The sequence below is a fragment of the Narcine bancroftii genome, chromosome 6 (assembly GCF_036971445.1).
Source record: "Narcine bancroftii isolate sNarBan1 chromosome 6, sNarBan1.hap1, whole genome shotgun sequence".
Classification (NCBI taxonomy): Eukaryota; Metazoa; Chordata; class Chondrichthyes; order Torpediniformes; family Narcinidae; genus Narcine; species Narcine bancroftii.
Window position 1 is genome coordinate 95426256 of NC_091474.1, and position 19258 is coordinate 95445513.

The 19258-nt window shown below is 45.6% G+C and overlaps 1 protein-coding gene across 26 annotated transcripts in view; it reads right to left on the reverse strand.

Moving 5' to 3' along the window:
- Positions 1–2295: 2295 nt before the first annotated feature.
- The window catches only part of LOC138736376 (sorbin and SH3 domain-containing protein 1), a 222825-nt gene continuing 205862 nt past the window's right edge, over positions 2296–19258 (reverse strand). For 25 of the 26 annotated variants that reach the window (XM_069885797.1, XM_069885793.1, XM_069885801.1 and 22 more), the window contains 4 exons: positions 15893–15949; positions 15231–15280; positions 10351–10457; positions 2296–3643 (listed from right to left, as the gene is read on the reverse strand). In XM_069885797.1, coding sequence (XP_069741898.1) covers positions 3576–3643; positions 10351–10457; positions 15231–15280; positions 15893–15949 — 282 coding nt within the window. In that variant the 3' untranslated portion in view covers positions 2296–3575. The remainder of the gene's footprint in view (positions 3644–10350; positions 10458–15230; positions 15281–15892; positions 15950–19258) is intronic. The other variant, XM_069885795.1, reaches the window with a different exon arrangement.

Consider the following 19258-nt stretch of genomic DNA (forward strand, 5'->3'; position numbering starts at 1 on the left):
TTAAAACAGCGGAACCACATGCGCCACCCTCCAATCCTTTGCCATTACCCCCGTGGCCAGTGACATCCTAAATATCTCTGTTAATGGCCCCACTATCGGTCCACAAGCCTCCCTGAGTGTCCTTGGGAATATTTTGTCCGGTCCCAGAGATTTATCAACTTTTATCTTTTTCAACACAGCCATCACCACCTCCTCGGTTATCCTTATATGCTTCATGACCTCCCCACTATTTTTCTTTACTTCAACTGGTTCAATATATTTTTCCCTAGTGAATACCAAGGCAAAGAAATCATTCAAAATTTCCACATTTCCTCTGACTTCTCACTCAGCCTACCCTCGCTATCTACAAGTGGTCCAATTTTATCTCTCACTAATCTTTTACTTTTAATGTACCTATAGAAACCCTTTGGATTTATTTTTACTCTGTCTGCCAAAGCCTCTTCGTGCCTTTTTTTGGCTTTTCTAATTTCTTTCTTAAGATTCCTTCTACACTCCTTGTAGTCCTCCTTCAAACTCTAAGCTCCCTGCTCTTTATACCTCTTGTACACCTCCCTTTTTCTCCTAACCAAATTTCCAATATTCCTCAAAAACCAAGCCTCCCTATGACTTCCAGCCTTTCATTTGATCCTCACTGGGACATATCTATTCTGTACCCGCAAAATTTCTTTTTTGAATATCCTCCATTTTTCATTTACATCCTTACCTGAAAATATCCTTTCCCACTCAATACTCCACAAATCCCTTCTTATTCCTTCGAAATTTGCTCATCTCCAATCCAGAACCTCAACTTTAGGCCCCTCCTTGCTCTTCCCTAAAACTACCCGAAAACTAACAGAGTTATGATCACTAGACCCAATTTGTTCTCCAACATTAATGTCCGATACCTGACCTAGCTCATTCCCTAACAGGAGATCTAGTATTACACCGTCCCGAGTCGGTTCTTCTACTAATTGATTTAGGAAACAATCTTGAACACATTTAACGAACTCTAGCCCATCCAGCCCTCTAACTGTATGGGTATCCCAATCAATGTGATTGATTAACAAAAGAAATCTTTCACTTTCACTTTCAGGTGCTCGGACGCAGCTGGTGGAGTGCAGCTGGGACATTCAGGTGGCTGCAGACAAGATGCCTTTCTGTCACCTAAATGTGCCGGCTGAAGGAGAGCCGCGTCCGAGCGAATGCTGGCTCCTGTGGACTGTGGCCGTCGTCCCACTGCTGCTTTCAGATGCAACGGGGGATTCTTAGAGCCGGAGAATATACCTACAGGAGGAAGGTTAGGTAAGTGCTGGCTGGGTTCTCCACTATCAGGTGGCCACCCAATAGCCACTTTGTGGTACAATAGGCAGCTTTACAGTTGGGTATTCTGGTTGCCTGAAAGAGGCTCTAGACTCCCTTATCATGGGAAACATCCTTGCCACATCTACTGTGTCTAGGCCTTTCAGCATGTGAGAGATGGGAAAATTGACCTAAAATTATGAACATGGAAGAAACTAAAGTTCATCAGTAAAATGGCTGAAACCAGTTCAAACAGGATAAGTTTGGGGCTTAGGATGCAGGAAAGCAGAGTCAGCACGATTAACATAAGAATCTTCTATCCTTTGTGACAAGACCATAGGACTAAGATAAGGAATGGTAAGGTACAATAGAATGTAGGAAGTTGAGGTAGTCTGGATCAGATAAGGGTCTCCTAGCCCTGGACAGAAGTACCAAGTCATACATTTCTAATTAGCTAACCATACACAGATTTATACATATGAAATTAGCCAACCCTAGATAGAATGAGTCAACTCTGCATATTAAGAGACTGTAGCCCAGAGAATCAGGAAGGTGTGAATAAGGACAATGACATGATGGGGCACCCACAGGATACCCCCTGGTCCTCCAAGTGTACTGAAACTGCACGTAGGCAGGAAGAATTACCTATGCCAAACCCATCCAGGGGGCAGAAGAATGTAAGGGGGAGGGCATTCTGATACTGAAATTGACTGTATAAAAGTTGGGTGAGCCCCAGTATGTGTGTGTATTCCCAGGGTAAGGGGAAGCACCCAACTTTGCATTGTTGTAGTAATAAATGTTCTTTGTTCTCAATTTTTGTCTCGAGCAATTTCTTTAAAGGTACTTTAATTCCTAACAAGCATTTGAAATGCCTCCATGAGGTCCTTTGGTGCTCCAATGTCCCTGAGTTGGCATTTAATAAATGGCTGCGCCCCAGCTATCCCGCACACTGCCCCTAGAAATGTCATCACACTTTAGAGAGAGAGAGAGAGACAGACAGAAATTAAGGTAAACAAGTGGTTTGAATAAAGTTTATTAAATTTATGCATCTACAGCAGTAAATAAAAGCATGAAGCACTTCAAAAAGAAAATAGCTCAACACAAGATGTCTGGTTATAAAGACCAATTGCTCACTAAAGAATAGTAAGTAAAAAGCATGATCGTGTTTGATTACAGACTGTCCAGGCTATTGCAATCCCAACGACTTATCACTGTGTTTCAGGATTTGAAACAAAACAAAACACAAAGAGAGTTTGAACTTCCTGAACACAGACTCGGTGGGGGGGGGGAATTTCCCCAGTGACCATTGTTGTTTTAAACTTATAATTCTCATGGGCTGTGTCTTGCCAAGTCTTCACTTGAGCTCTTTGAATTGACATCTTTCACTTTCAGAAAAAAAACTGCAAAATTAAAGGGCTCTGCAGAATGTTCCAATTCGCCATGTAGATTTCTTTTGTTAAATTATTCTCTATACAGGATAAGTTTTTTTTTTATACAAAAGTCAATGTACATATTTACACAAAGCTTTATCCCAGCAATGGGTTAATTCCCTTTGACGAGGACAGAAGTGTGCTTTTTTTTAAAAAATATATATATTTATATATTTATATTTATAGATTGTGAAGCTGACAATATTAGGAAGTGTTGTTGCTCAAAGGAAATGTCAGCAACTGAACAAATATGTTAAAATCCAAGCATCAGGCCAAAAATATAGATGCGGTCATTTTAGAGCAAGGGGCCAGGGGTGACATATAACCAAGCTGGGAAATGGGGGTGAGTCATGTGTGTGTTAGGTTCCTCAGTAAAGCATATGGACTGAGTGGAGAGGGGTAGGTTATAGATGGTGATCAGAGGATAAAGTGAATCAGGCAATAAATGCTTGTAAACTGTTCTGGTTTGCGTTGCCATCATTATTGAAGTCAGAGACCGGTGAACATCGGACTCACTTCTAACCACACCCTTCCCCATCAGTCTTTTGGCTGCTCACCTTTGCTCGCCTCCACTAAACCTCTGATCATTAACGGTAGCTGCAGTGCTTTTAATGTGTAGGCGGGGGATCATTCCCTTTGAACAGAGAGTGCCTGACCCGCCCTGCCCACACAGCCAGCGGACATTCCCATTCAGCGACCTCACACCCTACTCACATGCTGCTCACTTCTTCTCCCTTGCTTAGTGCCTCTCAGATCTGTCCAGTGAACTAATGACACTTTACATTACGTCAGGCTGCGGACTCTGATGCATTGCTCAGTCCTTTCACCCCCACCAGGGTTGTCAAAAGTTCACTGTGAAGCCCAGCTTTACAAATTCAACGGCTTTACGTAGTTGCCTGGAAACGTCCCAAACTGCCTGGATCTTCTGGATGTTCCTGTTTGGAAAGGAAAAGAAAAGCAGAGGATGAAGATTCTGAGACCCAGACTTGAATCTGCCACTGTCTGGAAGGAGTGTGCGCGTTCTCCCCATGTCTGCATGGGTTTCCTCTGGGTACTCCAGCTTTCTCCCGCATTTCAAAGACAGATGCGATTAGTAGATTTAATTAGTCACTTGGGTGAATTTAAGGCAAGGCCTATTTCAACATGATTAGGCAGGACTTAGCAATATTAGAGAATAAAAAGCATGACTAGCAAATAGGAGGGGATTTAAGACTGATGAGGAAGGTTTCCAGTTGGGTAAAGGGCAGGAATAGGAAGGTAAAATAACACTGGTCAACAAGCGATACAGAGGCACAGTTCAGAAAGGAGACGGCGACTTTGATCAGATACAAATTTGAGGGATTCCCTTGAGGAGTTAAAAAAAAAAGGTAGGAACACAGTGAAGAAGGAAACAAGGAGGACTGCAAAGTCAGGAGTTGGCAGAGGTTTGGTACGACACCAGAAACCTTGGCAAATTTCTAGAGGTGTGGTAGAAAGTGTGCTGACTGGCTGCATCACAGTCTAGTATGGGGACACCAATACCCCATGTGCATAAAGCCCCACAAAGGATCCACAGCCCAGAGCATCACAGGCAAAACCCTCCCCACTACTGAGCACATCTAGTGGGAGAGCAGCAGCAATCATCAAAGACCCACACCACCCAGCACACGCTCTGTTCTCACTGCTGCCATTAGGAAAGAGGTGTAGGTGCCACAAGACTCACATTATCAGGTTCGGGAACAGCTGCCACCCCTCCACCACCAGACTCCTCAACAACAAACTCAATCAGAGACTCAGTTAAGGACCCTTACTTGTGCACTTTATTGACTTTGTTTTTGTTCTCTCTGTATTGCACAGTTTGTTTAGAGTTCTTTATTTGTTGACATGTTTTATGTGGTGTACAGTTCATTTGTTGCACTACAATTAGTGGCAATTCTGCCGCGTCCACAGGAAGAAGGAATCTCAGGGTTGTATGTGATGTCATTTATGTTCGCTGACAATAAATCTGAAATCTATTGACTAAAGTTAACTTCAGTGTAAGGGAGAATCAAAAATATTTTATTGGTATATTAAGAACAAAACGTCACAAGGAAAAGGTCCTCATAAGATTCAGAAGAGGCATTAATGGGTGGAGCCAGAGGAGGTGGGCAAGATTATTAATGAATTCATTGCGAATATGGAGTGAGATAAGCAGGAGTGGAAGGTGAGGGAGGTAACTAAAGCATGTCTGTTACAGTGGTGGACACATGCCAGCAGTCTCACATTGTATCAAGGTGGATAAATCTCCAGGTCCAGGTCAGGTACGTCCTAGAATACGGTGGGAAGGCAGGAAGGAAATTGTTGGGGCTATGATGGACATTGCTGAGGATAGGAGAAGTTCCAGAGGGCTGGAAGATGGTAAATGTGGTGATTAAGGTAAAGAGAGGCCAAGAGCCCCACCTGCTAGTTAATTCACCGGAACCGGGACTGGCCATGCAACGCCGCGGGTTCCTGATTTATAATCAAGGATCGCAACAAGTGTGGGCAGAAGGCAAATGGCAAGTCGCCCTCCCGATTACGATCTACCACCCGGACCTCGTGGACGGGTTGCTGCCCTTGAGACACCCCCAACCCTGAACCCCTAGAGGGCGCACACACTTCCCCAGGACCGAGTGGCCACGTGGGGAAGGGTATGCGCCCCCCAGCCACTGAATCAGAGGCTTAGGTTCAGCCTCAGGCTGAAAATGGACCCCAGAACCCCCGGAGCAAGCAGGCACTTCGGCCTATGGCAGAGGTGCTTTTTAAATTATGTGGGGGGTGATGGGGCGTTAGAGGAAGAGATGTTAATGTTACTGCTAGCGCAGCTGGGGGAAATCACCTGTACTCCCTTATACAGGATGCTAAGTCCTACCAAGAGGCTAAGAGCACCTTACAGAGACATTATAATAAAGGGCACTGCGAGCTCCACTCCAGACACAGGCTAACAGCAAGTGGGAGAGTCTGTTAGATATTTCATTCTCCCTGAAAGACCTAGCAAGGGCGTGTACTTTTAAAGTCCAAAAGTATGCAGATGACGTCGTAAGGGACAAGATTGTAGCGGGCATTAGATCTACCAAGATCAGACAAAGGCTGCTGGAAAAAGGGGATAGTCAGGCTGGAAGAGGCAGAGACTATTGCGGAGGCTCTGAAGGACTCGAGGAGAGAACTGGAAGAGTATACACTGCTGGACTCGTTAACACCTCACAAGGAGAGGAATACGAGTGCTCAAGGCAGCACATAACAGCAGCAGCCCCACTGGAGCACTCCAAGTACCTTCTTTGTGGGCAGCGCAAGCACCCCAGAGCTCTCTGCCCCGGCTAAAGAAAAGGAATGTTCAAAATGTGGTGATATGCCATTACAGCACTAGGCCACCAGGGGCCACCACCTGTCAACCTTGTATATAAAGCCGACTGGAGCAAGGCTCCTCCATTCTGACCTAGGCTTGCACAGACGCAAGACCTAGCTGTATCTATTAGACTATTAAAACTAGCGTTTAATGTACTCTGTCTCTTGTAGTTGATGTTAGTCACAATACAGTTATATTTAAACAGGATAATCCGGGTAACTATAAACTTGTTAGTCTGACGTCAGGGGTTGGGAAACTGCTGGAGAGGATTCAAGTCTATCAACAGGGGAAAATTAGGGATTTGTATGTGATAAATTATAGCTCATGAACTTGATGGAATATTTTAAAGCAGTGACGAAGTGGAATTTGATTAATATGGATATTAATCAAATGTTCAATAAGTTCCCACATGGTATAGAAGGTTAGAATACATAGGACAGGAGGCCAAGAAGCCAATTAGATTAAAAAATGGGCTCAGAGAGTGAATATAGAGGGCAGTTTTACAGACTAGAGGACTGTGTTGTGTGGAGTGCCTCAGTGTTCAATTCTGGGAGCCCTGCTTTTTATAATATACATAAACAATTTGGACAAGGATGTTTGTGTCAAGGTGACTACATTTTCTGGTGACATGAAAACATGTGCTACAGTGGTCAGTGAGGAAGATTTACCGGGGTGGGGGGGGGGGCCTTGCAACAGGATCTAGATCAGCTGTGGAATTGGGCTTAGGAACGGCAGGATGCAGTTCAACTCAGACAAACGCAAAGTGTTGCGTTCGGGTAAATCGAACCAGGGCAGGACTTATTCTGCCAAAAGCAGTGCCCTAAAGAGTGTAGGGGGACCTTGGGATGCAGGTACAGTGCTCATTAAAGATGGCAGCAATGGTGGATGAAGTGGGGAAGACAGCATTTGGGATACTGGACTTCATCAGTCAAGGCACTGAATACAAGCGTTGGGACCTCTTTATACTGAAGCTGCACTTGGAATATTGTTAAACAGGAACATCTGCAGCTGCTGTGATTGTAGTACAATACACAAAAGTACTGGAGAAACTCAGTTTTGTGTATTGCCCTTGAAATATTGTGTGCGGTTTGGTCACCTAGCTATAAGAATGATATTATGACATTGGAAAGGGCACAGGAGAAGTTTACAAAGTTGCTGCCAGGATTAGGGAAGTTGAGATATTTGTGAGAGAGTGGAAATGTAATGCCTGTTTTCCTTTTAACATAGAAGGTCGAGACAGGATCTTTTGAGGTCCATGAAATCTTGAGGGACATTGGTGAATAGGGACAGTATGTCTCCTAGCGTGGGAGAATTTAAGACAAGAGCAAAACTGGAAGTGGGATTTAGAAGGGAGGTGAGAGAACAGTTCTTCACTTTAACAGGGAATGAGCTGCCAGACAAAAAGGTACATCAGCTTTCTTTCAGAAACACTTGGATAACCCCATAGATGGGTGTGCAAATGGGCCCAAAGCAGGAGGGAACATTGTTCGGCATGGTCAAACTGTGCCAGTTTCCATACTGTAGGGATCTAGCTCTATCTCAAGCTTAAGCAGTGACGCTGCCTCTATAACAATGGGGAAACAGTTCTGGAAAAGAAACGGGCAAGCCTTCATTCTCACTCCATTTTCCCTGGTTTTTGATGGCCCTGGAGGGGAATTGTCCTCTCTGCATCTATCATGTCCTTATATCATACAGTAATCTTTATGATTTCAGTGATTGGAAATCCAGATTCACCACATCCATTGGTTGCCCTTTTTCATCCTACATATGACTTAATTAAAGAATCCCAGAAAATTTGTCAACCATTTCTAACAATCAACGGTGGGTTTCTGTGGAGTGTAGGAGAGCAGAGAGATCCATGAGTCCAGGTACATTGTACTTTGAATGTGGTGTCATAGCCCTTTGGCCCATGATGTTAGGTCGACCAATGTAAACCTACTCCCCAACTGTATAATCCTTCACTCCCCTCACACCCTCTTTTTTTCTTACCTCCATGTCCCTATTTAAGAGACCTTTAACTGTCCCTATTGCACCAGCCTCAACTAACACCCCTGGAAATGCACTCCAAGTTGACAGACTGGTCAAGCAGACTTTTAGCACATTGGCCTCCATAAGAATCGATATAGAAATTGGGAGATCATGTTGTTGGCGAGACTCCATTTGGAGTATTGTCTTCAGGTTTGGTCAGGAAAGACACGGTCAATCAGAAAGTGCAGAAAAGATTTACGAGGCTGTTGCCAGGACTCAGGGAAAGGTTGAGCAGATTGGGGCTTTATTCCTTGGAGTGCAGGAGGGTGAGAGATGATCTCATAGAGATGACAAACAGAGATACTAGGGTAGGGGAATCAGTAATCAGAGAACTAGGTTTAAGGTGAGGGAGGAGAGATTTAACAGGAGCCTGAGGGGTAACTTTTTCATACAGGGGCCAGTGAGTGTATGGAACGGGGTGCTAGAGGAGGTGGTTGAGGCAGATTCTATTGCAATGTTTAAAAAAAATTGAGAGGGATACCTGGATAAGATGGATTTAGAGGGATGTGGGCAGGTGGGACTAGTGTCAGTGGGGCATTTTGGTCGGCATGGGCAAAGTGGACTGAAGGGTCCACAATCCACAACTCTATAATTTCCCTTTTATAAAATCTTCTTGAATTTGTTCGATATTCTTCTGATTTTCTAAACATCATGTTCAGATCTCCATCATTTAGATTCCATCATTTTTCCCAATGACAGTGTTTCCACAACATGGGTTTAGTAGGGACAGGAACTGGATGTGGAGGGAAAGGGCCTGGTTCTGAATTCAGCAGGGCCAAGCAGCATTCAGGGAAAGCAATAAGCACTCGATGTTTCCAGCCAGAATCCTTCTTCGGGGAGGGGGGGGGGGGCGGGTGAAGAGAGCACAGGTTAGCAGGTGAAAAGTGGATGTAGGTGGGAGGGAGACAGGAGGTGAGAGGTAATGGGGAGAGATAAAGGGCTGAGAAAGGGGAAGGAAATGGGGAGGGAGGGAGCACAGGTTAGCAGTCATGAGGTGATACAGGTGGGAGAGGGACAAGAGCTAAGAGGTGATGGGGAGGGGCAGAGGGCCGAGAAAGGTGCTCTCCGAATGGAAGGCAGGAAGGTTGAGGGAAAGGGAGTTTACAGAATTTTAAAATTTAGACATACAGCACAGTAACAGGCCCTTTTGGCCCACGAGCCTGTGCCGCCCAATTGCATTCAATTGGCCTACAACCCCCAGTACATATTTGAATGGTGGGAGAAAACCCATGCAGACTCGGGGAGAATGTACCAACTCCTTACAGACAGAGCTGGCTCGAACCCCAGTCACTGACGCTGGAACAGCGTGGCGCTAATCGCTAGGTTAACCTGTTAGGATATTAGGCAAAACTGCTTATGGGGTTGCAGCTTCCTTCCTTTCTCAAAGAGTGGTATTATATTTCTGATTTCAAATCCTTAGGGACCTCTCCAGTATCCAGGACTGGACAGAGGACTGAGCACTGCCAGAGATACAATTTTTGCACAAGATGCTCTGTGTCTGCCCTCGTGGGTTAGCCTATGAGGAGAGATCGAGTCGTCTGCACTGGATTCCCTTGAATTTAGAATGGGAGGAATCTTATAGAAAAATATAAAATTATGTAAGGCATTCATAAGATAGAGGTATGTAAGTTGAATCCATTGGTGTAGGAGACCCGAACATGGGGACATAGCCTCAAGATTCATGGGAGTAGATTTAGGATGGAGATGAGGAGGAACTGCTTTTCCCAGAGGGTGGCAAACCTGTGGAATTTGCTACCCATTGAAGCAGTGGAGTTGACTTCAGTAAATATATTTAAGGTTGGATAGATATTTACATAGTAGGGGAGTTACGGGATATGGGGAAAAGGCAGATAGGTGGAGATGAGCCCATCATCAGATCCGCCATGATCACATTGAATGGGGGAATAGGCTTGACAGGCCAGATGGCCAACTCCTGCTCTTATATGCCGTGGTACATCTCCAGCCAACACCACTGACATGGGGCTCATCTGTGCAATCACTGGCTACTGTCTCTCCATTGTACAACAGTCACCACACTTCAGGAATGCACAGTAACTGTGAAAGGCTTTGCAACAGAGGGACTGGCCCCTTCATCCTCTACAATACACAACAAACGCGTCGTAGAAATTTACCAAGTCACACAGCGTCCATGGGAAGTAATGGGGGAAACCAGCATTTCAGGCCTGAGCCCTTCATCAGGAATTCATCCCTGACCACATGTTCTGGAGGTCTCCAGTGTGAATCTCTATTCCTTGTCAGTCCTGTGCTTACCAACAAACCAGCCATCATCACACTTCTCCATCACGTCGACAACATCGCCTTCTCGCAGTTCCAGCTCATCTTCGTTCTGGGGGATGTAGCTGTAGAGCGCTTGGAATCTTGGGTTGGGGGGGGGGAACATTCCAAAGAAGTGTTAAAATCAGGTATTTATCATCTCCACTGAGGACGACACGCTGGATTACATGATAACCGTGGTTTCAGTTGTCTGCCGTGGGACACCACCAAGAATTGGGAGGGTTGCGCCTCCAACATCCTAGCTCCCCATGGGGCTGCACTATCTGACATTCTGTCCCACCTGGAGCTACCCCACCACTCCACATTTTTCAGCCCCCAAAATCCCTTCTGATAATTAGGTGAGTTTCCTGAAAGAAATCCCCTCCCCGCCCCCATCATCCCACAATTAGACAGCTCCTAACTTTGATTTCCAGCGGTCGGAATTATTTGCCTTACTCATGGCAAGTCGACAGCTTCACTGTGTCACAAACGGCATCACAGAGAATGGGTGGTGGAGGCGGAGAGGGGATGGGGAAGGGAGGGGGTAGAGGAGGGAGTTAAGGAGAAGGGGGTGGAGAGAAAGTGGGGAGGAGAAGGAGGAAGAAGGGGCAGGGAGGGGGAGGAGAGACAGCGGTTAGCAGGGTGCTGTTAAAGCACCAGTGACTGGCGCTGTCTGTAAGGAGTTTGTGTAGGTTTCCTCCCACCTGTCTAAATATACAGGGGTTATAGGTCAATTAGGTGGCACTGACGTGGGCCGAAACGGCCTGTTACTGTGCTGTATGCCTTAATTTAAAATTAAAATCTCAGAAATCTGGGATTGAGGCCTCAGTCTGTCATGGGACGTATGGCGCTGGGGTGCATGTTTATGGAAGTCTGACATGATTCAAGATTAATTTATTATCATGTAATAGTACAGAACATAAAATTACACAAAACTGCCTTCTGCCTGCCATGGCAGACAAAAAGTCATCATTTGTGTCACTTGACGCCCTTTACATAAGAAAGAAAGAGAAGCAGGAGAGCCTCTTCAGAGTCCGTGTCCGTGGATTCACCTTCAGCCCTCCCGCAGCCTCTGCAGCCACTCAGACACCATCAGCAACCCAGGTTCCAGATCCCAACCTTCGATATGATCAGGAAGCCTTCAGCGCCCGAGGGCCTTTGTGTGCCCTTCATGCCCTCAGCATCCTTTGGAATCTGGTTCCGATACTTGGTTCCCATGAGCCAGTCTCCAGCAACCCAAGGGGCAAATCGCCCGCAGTGTGGGTCCCTCAGATGCCAAACCCCTTTCTGGTCATCATCCTGTAGGGTCATCTCCGCTTCTCCTCAACTGGGGAGAGTTCTTCTAGCTTCTAGTTTCCTGCGCCAGTCGACTGCTCCCTCAGGGTCTGCAACACCTCGCGGCTGCTCTGCCATCTTGGTCACACACCTCCATGGTTACCACAGGCCTCCTCAGCATTTTATTTACAAACAGCAGCAGCTCCTTTAATAGGCCATTTGAAGCCTGCGAGGAGCCGCCATCATTAGGGCCGGGGAATTGAAGCCTTTGGAGCAGCGCTGTGTCTCCGCTCTCCCGGGTCCGCCTCAGCGGCAGTGCTACCGTCACAGCTGCACCAATTTTTTGTTGCTCACTGAACAAACTGGACCGTTGCCTTTTAACAACACACAAAGTGCTGGGGGGAACTCAGTGAGTCTCGCAGCATCCATGGAAGGCAATAGACAATTTATGTTTTGAGGTGGTGCCCCTCATCAAGAATACTTTGTTTTTGTTTTCCATGGACCATTTATTTGTACTTGCCTTCTCCATGAATTTCCTCCCACCATTTTAACCCACTGACATGACCCTCAACTCATTCTTCCTCTGAGTTTCCCAGTTTCATCCTACAGCCCACATTCAAGTTTGCCACCGCTGCCCAGAGCTGCTCCCTGGATGTACCACAGGTGAGGATTTAGGATTGACCTCCCCCTTCTTCTCCTTCCCATCCGCTCCTCTCCCCCTCCCCCACTTTGCCAAGGGTTTGAAGGGGTAAAGGCCCCTGAGGACCATCACCTTCCTGCAAAAAGCTGCACAATTATGAAATAAAGTTTCTTCTTGTAGAGTCCTGGAGTGTGGAACCGTTCCTTCGACCCAACTTGCTGATGCTGATCAAGTTGGCATTCTGGGCTCGTCCCATTTGCTTGCATTTGGCCCATAGTCATCGAAACATTTCCTACCCATAAATCTGTCCAAATATCCTGGGAGTGCTGTACCCACTTCTACAGCAGGTTCCGCATACAGATTACCCTTGGAGAGAAACAAGTTAGAACATAGCGCAGTCCAGGTCCTTTGACCACAGAGTTGTGGTGACCTAATAATCTACTCAAAGAACTGCCGAGAATTTCCCTGCTGCATAACTTGCCATTTTTCTCTAGTCCATGTATTTATTGAATAGCTTTAAATTATCCTCACAGTTCCCAGGGTCCTTTTCTCGAGTAAATACGAAAGCAAAGTATTTCCATTAAGGATCTCCACTACCTCCTCTGACTCCACGCTCACATTTCTTCTATCTCCCTAATATCCTTATATCCTCAGGTTCCTCTTCAATTCACAATGTATGGGGTTGGGAGATTGATTGGGTCTAACTTGGCGGTGTGGGTTTCATAGCCTCCTCCTACCATGCTGTATCATTAAAATCTCTCACCTCTCACTTTGAACCCATGCCCTCTAGTTCTTGAGTTATGTACCTTGGGGAAAAAAAAACAGTGAGCATTCACTTGATCCATGTGTATGATGTTATAAACCTGGATAAGATTATCCCTCATCCTTCTACATTCCAGGGAATGATGTCCTAATCTAGCCAACCTATCCCTCTAACCAAAACTCACCAGTCCCCGCAACATTCTGGCAAATCTGCATCTTTTCTAACTTAACGACATCTTTTCACAATGGTGTTTTATTTCCCCTGCCTAATTTCCCATTGTCCTTAATCTTACCTTCTCTCACAGACATAACCCCTCAATTTACTTTACTTCCATGTGCCTATTTAAGATTCTTTTGAATTTTGTACCAGCCTCCACCACCACCCCTGGCAATTCATTCCAGGCCCCCACAACTCTCTGTGTGCAAAAAATTGCCTTGACCTCCCCTAGACTTTGCTCCACTCCCTTAAACCGATGCCCTCTGATATTTGTTATTGTCTCCCCATAAAAATATTGGGAGCTGTCCACCCTATCTACATCCCTTATAATTTAATAAATCTGCATTAAGTCTCCTCTATCACTCCAAAGAGAAAAGCCCTATCTCTGTCAACCTTGATACTTTGTTCAACTCAAGCCACATCCTGGTAAATCTCCCCTGCAATCTCTCCAAAGCATCTACATCCTTTTCCTGTAATGATGTGACCAGAACTGAATGTAATCATTTAGTGTAGAAGAATAAAGAGGTGTTGATGAGACTCTATGGGACACTGGTGAGACCCCATTTGGAGTACTGTGTGCAGTTTTGGGCCCCCTATCTTAGAAAGGATGTGATGTTGTAGGAGAGGGTGCAGAGGAGATTTACTAGGATGATTCCCGGAATGCAAGGGCTAACGTACGAGGAGCATTTGGCAGCTCTTGGGTTGTATTCATTGGAGTATAGGAATATGAGAGGAGATCTCATAGAGGTTTTTTGTATTTTGAAAGGTGGATGTGGGTAAGATGTTTCCCTTGGTGGGTGAATCGAGGACAAGGGGTCATCGTCTGAAAATTAGAGGTTATCCATATCAAACAGAGATGAGGAAGAACTTCTTTAGCCAGAGGATCGGCAGAAGGATGGGTCAATAAGTTTGTCAATTACAAGAAAGTTGGAGGAGTTGTGGATGGAGTCAAAAGGTTGTCGAAGGTTACAAAGTGGCCGATGTTGTTCAATCTGGATAAGTGTGAGGTGATGCATTTGGGAAGGACAAACCAGAAGTGTGAGTACAAGGTTAATGGTCGGCTGCTTAAGAGTGTGAATGAACAGAGGGATCTTGGGAGTCCAAATCCATACATCCCTCAAGGTCACCGCAAAGATTGATAGGATAGTTAAGTAGGATGCTGGGCTCCATTAATAGGGGAATTGAATCCAAGAGAAAAGAGGTCATGTTGCAACTCTACAAATCTCTGGAGAGACCACACTTAGAGTTTTATGTTCACCTCATTACAGGAAGGATGTTGAAGCTATGGAGATGGTGCAGAAATTTACCAGGATGTTGGAAAATAAGATTCATGAGCCAAAGTTAGCAGAGCTGGGACTTTTTTCTTTGGAATGTAGAAGGATGAGAGGAGACTTGATTGAGGTCTACAAGATTATGAGAGGCTAGGGTAGGGTGGACAGCCAGCACCTGTATCCCACGGCAAGAGCAGCAAACACCAGAGGAAAAGTGAAGGGAGGGAAGTTTAGAGGCAAGTTTTTTTTTATACACAGAGATTTGTGGGTGCCTGGAATAACTTGCCAGGGATGTTGATAGAAGCTGAAATATTGAGGGCATTTAAGAGGCTCCCAGACAGGCTCATGGATGGAAGAAAAATAGAGGGTTACAGGGTACGGAGGGTTTAGTACTTTTTTTAAGGAATATACAAGTCGGCACAACATTGACGGCTAAAAAGCCTGTACTGAGCTTCAGTATTCTATGTTGTTCTGAGACCATCGGATCATCATCTAATCTCACATCTGCATACTTCACTTTCCACTGAGAATCATAATCTGGATTAAGCCCATTACCATAGTTTATTCTCCCACCTGGCCAAATCTCCAGTAGCCCATCACATCACCCCAGCCTGAAGTAGCAATTAAAGATGTGCACAATGGATGGCCTTGCGGTGGCTTGCTTTGTTATGGGAGAGAATATGGGTTGAAACCTCGGTGTGAGGATACTTACAGGGTAGTTGGAGTGTGGCTCTGCTCAAGGCTGTTTCCTCGCTGCTGCCCCTGAGGTTGGTGAGAAATGATGAAAGACTGTTTACTGTCATGGGAAGAAACCTTGTGCCAAGTGTGAAGTGGGTGAGAAAGGTTACTGCAGTAATGGACAGACTTCTCTGCGATGTTCATGATCTCATTGCATACCGTCTCCTGTCAGTTGGGTCGTCCGAGAGCATCAAGAGTCAAGTGAACAAGAGGAAAGAGACAGGAAGGGTGGGGGAGCATTCCAAACACATCGTGGGATCCCAGCGAGTTACAGGAGGTCAGAGATCCGGGAGATCACAGTGGTAATCCAGAAGTAAGCATGAAAAAAACAGGCAAGACATCAAAGAAGCACGGAATTAATTCCAGGATTAAAAAGTACAGCCCCAAGATGCAGTCGTTAGTTAAAACAAAAACTATTAATAACCATGCATGCTATCAGTCAAATATTTACTTTTAAGCCAAATCCATGCTCTCGTTAAACACAAATCAATAATTCAGTCAGCATCTCAACACAAACATCTTCCATTGAACGCCCATCGCCATTGTCCAGATACAGTCTTTATGCAATTACTGGTGTTAGTTCAGTACAGTGGCTTGGAAGCCTTGAAAAGCTCTGCCATGTGATTTGGATCTTACCACGTAGCTCTTTTCAGACTCGGTGAGATCCGGCCCTCGCAGTGAATGGTGGGAAGGCTGAGGTCGTCAGGCAAATGAGAAGGGAAAAATTGCAGCAGGTGTTATTGGCTTCACACAGGCGATATGAAGGCGAGCAGCATTACGCAACACAGTGGCATATATCACCAGCTCAACAGCAGTGGGGGGGTAGGGGAGGAGTTGGAGGTAGAGATGGCACAGGGAGGGATTAACAGCAAATCTTAGCACTCAATAACCTGACAATACTAGACACAAATTAAGACGACAAGCCAAGTGACAAGATGGCGTGAAAATGAAGAGCTTGGAAGAAAGTGATGAGCACTTTGTGGAAGACTCAATTCCTTTCAGAAATATTTCAGAAACTTCAATGCAAAACATTTCACACTCATTATCGGTCTGATGTTCGTTCACTTTCATTCCCTGCATTCTAGACCTTACCTTCCCCCCAGACTCTAACTGAAGGACACAAGCTTGCTTCCCGTTACCCATTCTCTCCTTATATTGGCTTGGAAGCAGAAGGAAGTGCTGTGGAATCTATTGGAATATTGTTCTGAGTTTTGGGCACCCCATTACAGTAAAGGCATTAGAGAGAGACCAAGAAAGATCGTGGGATGGGGAGCCACTGTTATAAAACTGGATTAGAGAGGATGAGACTTGTAGAGAAGGCTGAAGTTATGTTGGCCGATTGTGGCCACTGACAAGGGCAAAAGGTCACAGCATTAAACTAAAAGGGATATGAATCAAGTGCAAGGTGAGGACGTCATTTTGAGATTTACTGTGATGATCCAGATCAACCCACAACCAGGAGGCAGGTTCTGATATGGGAAACTGGACGAGTATCTAGTGAGGGGAAGTGCGCAAGGCTGTAGGAGAAAGGGCAGATGGGTTGGCATGGTGGAGCAGCTCTGGTACAGTGCTGCCATGGACAAGATGGGCAGAATGGCCATTCGCTGAGCTGTACGTATTCTTCTACTGCGCCACCACCACTCCATCTAATATTGTTGAGAACAATTCCCAGGGTTCCACATTTAGCTTTTAACTGATTTACCTGACGAACAGATAATCTGCTCTTGATCGCATTGCTGTTTGTGGGATCTGCCTGTGCACAAATTGGGGGAGATTATTTTCTCCATTACAATGCTGCAAGTGTGTTTTAGTATTTATAAAACCCTTTGGGACATGTTTAGCCATTTCCCATTTAACCATTCTGGAACCACAGAACACTACAGAGAAGAAACAGGCCCTTTGGTCCATCTATACTGTCCTGCTTAGTCCCAATGGCCTTTTCCGAGACCATTTTCCCTCATACCCTTCCCTATCCATGTACCTGTCCAAATTTTACTTCTACTTTACTTAGGACGGTTAGCATAGGGTTTAGAGCAACGCTGTTACTGTGCCTGGGTTCAAATCCGGTGCTGTCTGTAAGGAGTTTGTATGTTCTCACTACAACCAGGTGCCTCAGTTTCCTCCCACCCTTTATAATATACAGGGGCTAACTGGGTATCTGGGTGGCACAGGCTCTTGGGCCGGAAGGGCCTGTTACCGTGCTGTATGTCTACATTTTAAAAAAATGAAATGTCAAAATCGAATCCGCATTCAGCTGGCAGCTCATTCCACACTCATCATTCTTTAGGTGAGGACATTATCCCCAGTATTCTCTTGAAACGTTTCCCTTTCACCCTTAACCCACGTCCTCTAGTTCTTGTCTCTGTGGAAAAATCCTGCTTGCATTTGTTCCATCTATCCAGGTACACGATCCTTTATCCGGACATCTAAAATCCGGAAAGCTCCAAAATCCGGCAAGTGGGGACCGACGGTCGGGGCAGGCAGCCAAGGAACTGGTGGTCTGGGGAGACTGCTGGGCGGCTGGAGGTTGGGGGAGACTGACAAGCGGCCGGCAGCTGAGGGACTGGTGGTCGGGGAGGCAGCTGGGGGATTCTGCCGGGTGGCCGAGGGAAACTGCCGTGCGGCCGGGGGACCAGCTGTCAGGGGAGGCAGCCGAGGGACCGCGGTTGGGGGAGACATCCGGGCTGCCGAGGGACTGGTGGTTGGGGGAGATGGCCGAGCGACTGGAAGAGGGTGGGGGGTGGATCCGGCAGCACAATTCGGGTGGGCTTTCCGAAATCCAGAAAAATCCGAAATTCAGAACACACTGTCCCCCAAGGGTTTTGGATAAAAGATTGTGTACCTGTACCAGGAGTTCTCAACCTTTTTATTACAAGCACATATCAGCTTAAGTAATGCTTTACTAACTACAGATTACCTATGGCACAAGGAAAAAAAGGTTGAGAACCAGTGATCCTTACCCTTCATAATTTTGTAAACCTCCATCAAACTCCCCTCATTCTTCTACGCTCCAGGGAATAAAGTCTTAACCTTTCCCTGTAACTCTGTTCCTCAAGTCTCAGAAACATCCTAGTATATCTTCTCTGCACTCTTTCAATCTTATTGATATCTTTTCTTTTCTGTAGGTCGGCAACCAAAACTGCACACAATATTCCAAATTTGGACTTATACAACATCACCATTAACATCCCAACTCCTGTCCTCAAAATTTAAACCTGTTGTAAACCACATTAATTCTTGCCGGTGCTTCTAGCTGAGGTCACCAGGGGAATAGGGGTGATCATGATTCAGAACCTCCCTGAGGAAGGCATTAGCACCGTCCTGTCGTTGCCTGGGCTTTGCTGAAGACAGTTGGGATCATGAGTTGAACGATGGATGAATGAATGAATGAATGAAGGGCTAGTTGTTATTTACGTAAGTACAATGGACAGATGCAATTAAATTCTTTTTCTTGTTGCAGTACCCAAAAATGCAGGAAGAACTTTGCAGATGGTGTAGCGTTCATGGGAAGCAATAGATCGCCGATATTTTTGGTCTGTATTATCCAAAGGAGGGCTCAGACCCAATACATTGATGGCCTTATTGCTTTCTATGAATGCTTTGTGACCTGCTGAGTTCCCTTGGCCCTTTTGTGCACTACCTCTAGTTCTCTAGACTTCCTGTTTATCTCTTACTTGCTGTAGCTTACCAGGTACGTAAAACACACTAACAATTTAAAAAAATATAATTAACACAAAAGAGGAGAAAAAATATAAATAATAAATACATCCAATTGGACCATAGTACAAAAATGTTCTGTCTCAGTATAGACTGGTGATTTTGGAGTGGTTTGGGTTACACAGGGAGGTTCAAGAGCCTGATGGCTGTCGGGGGCTGGGGTTGAGGTGGGGGGGGGGGGTAAATAAAACTGTTCGTGAGGTGCTGGTCTTCAGGTTTCAAAACCTTCTGCCCAAAGGTTGCCAATCTACCAAACCTCAAGGGAAGTTTGACTGGAGTTGCTGA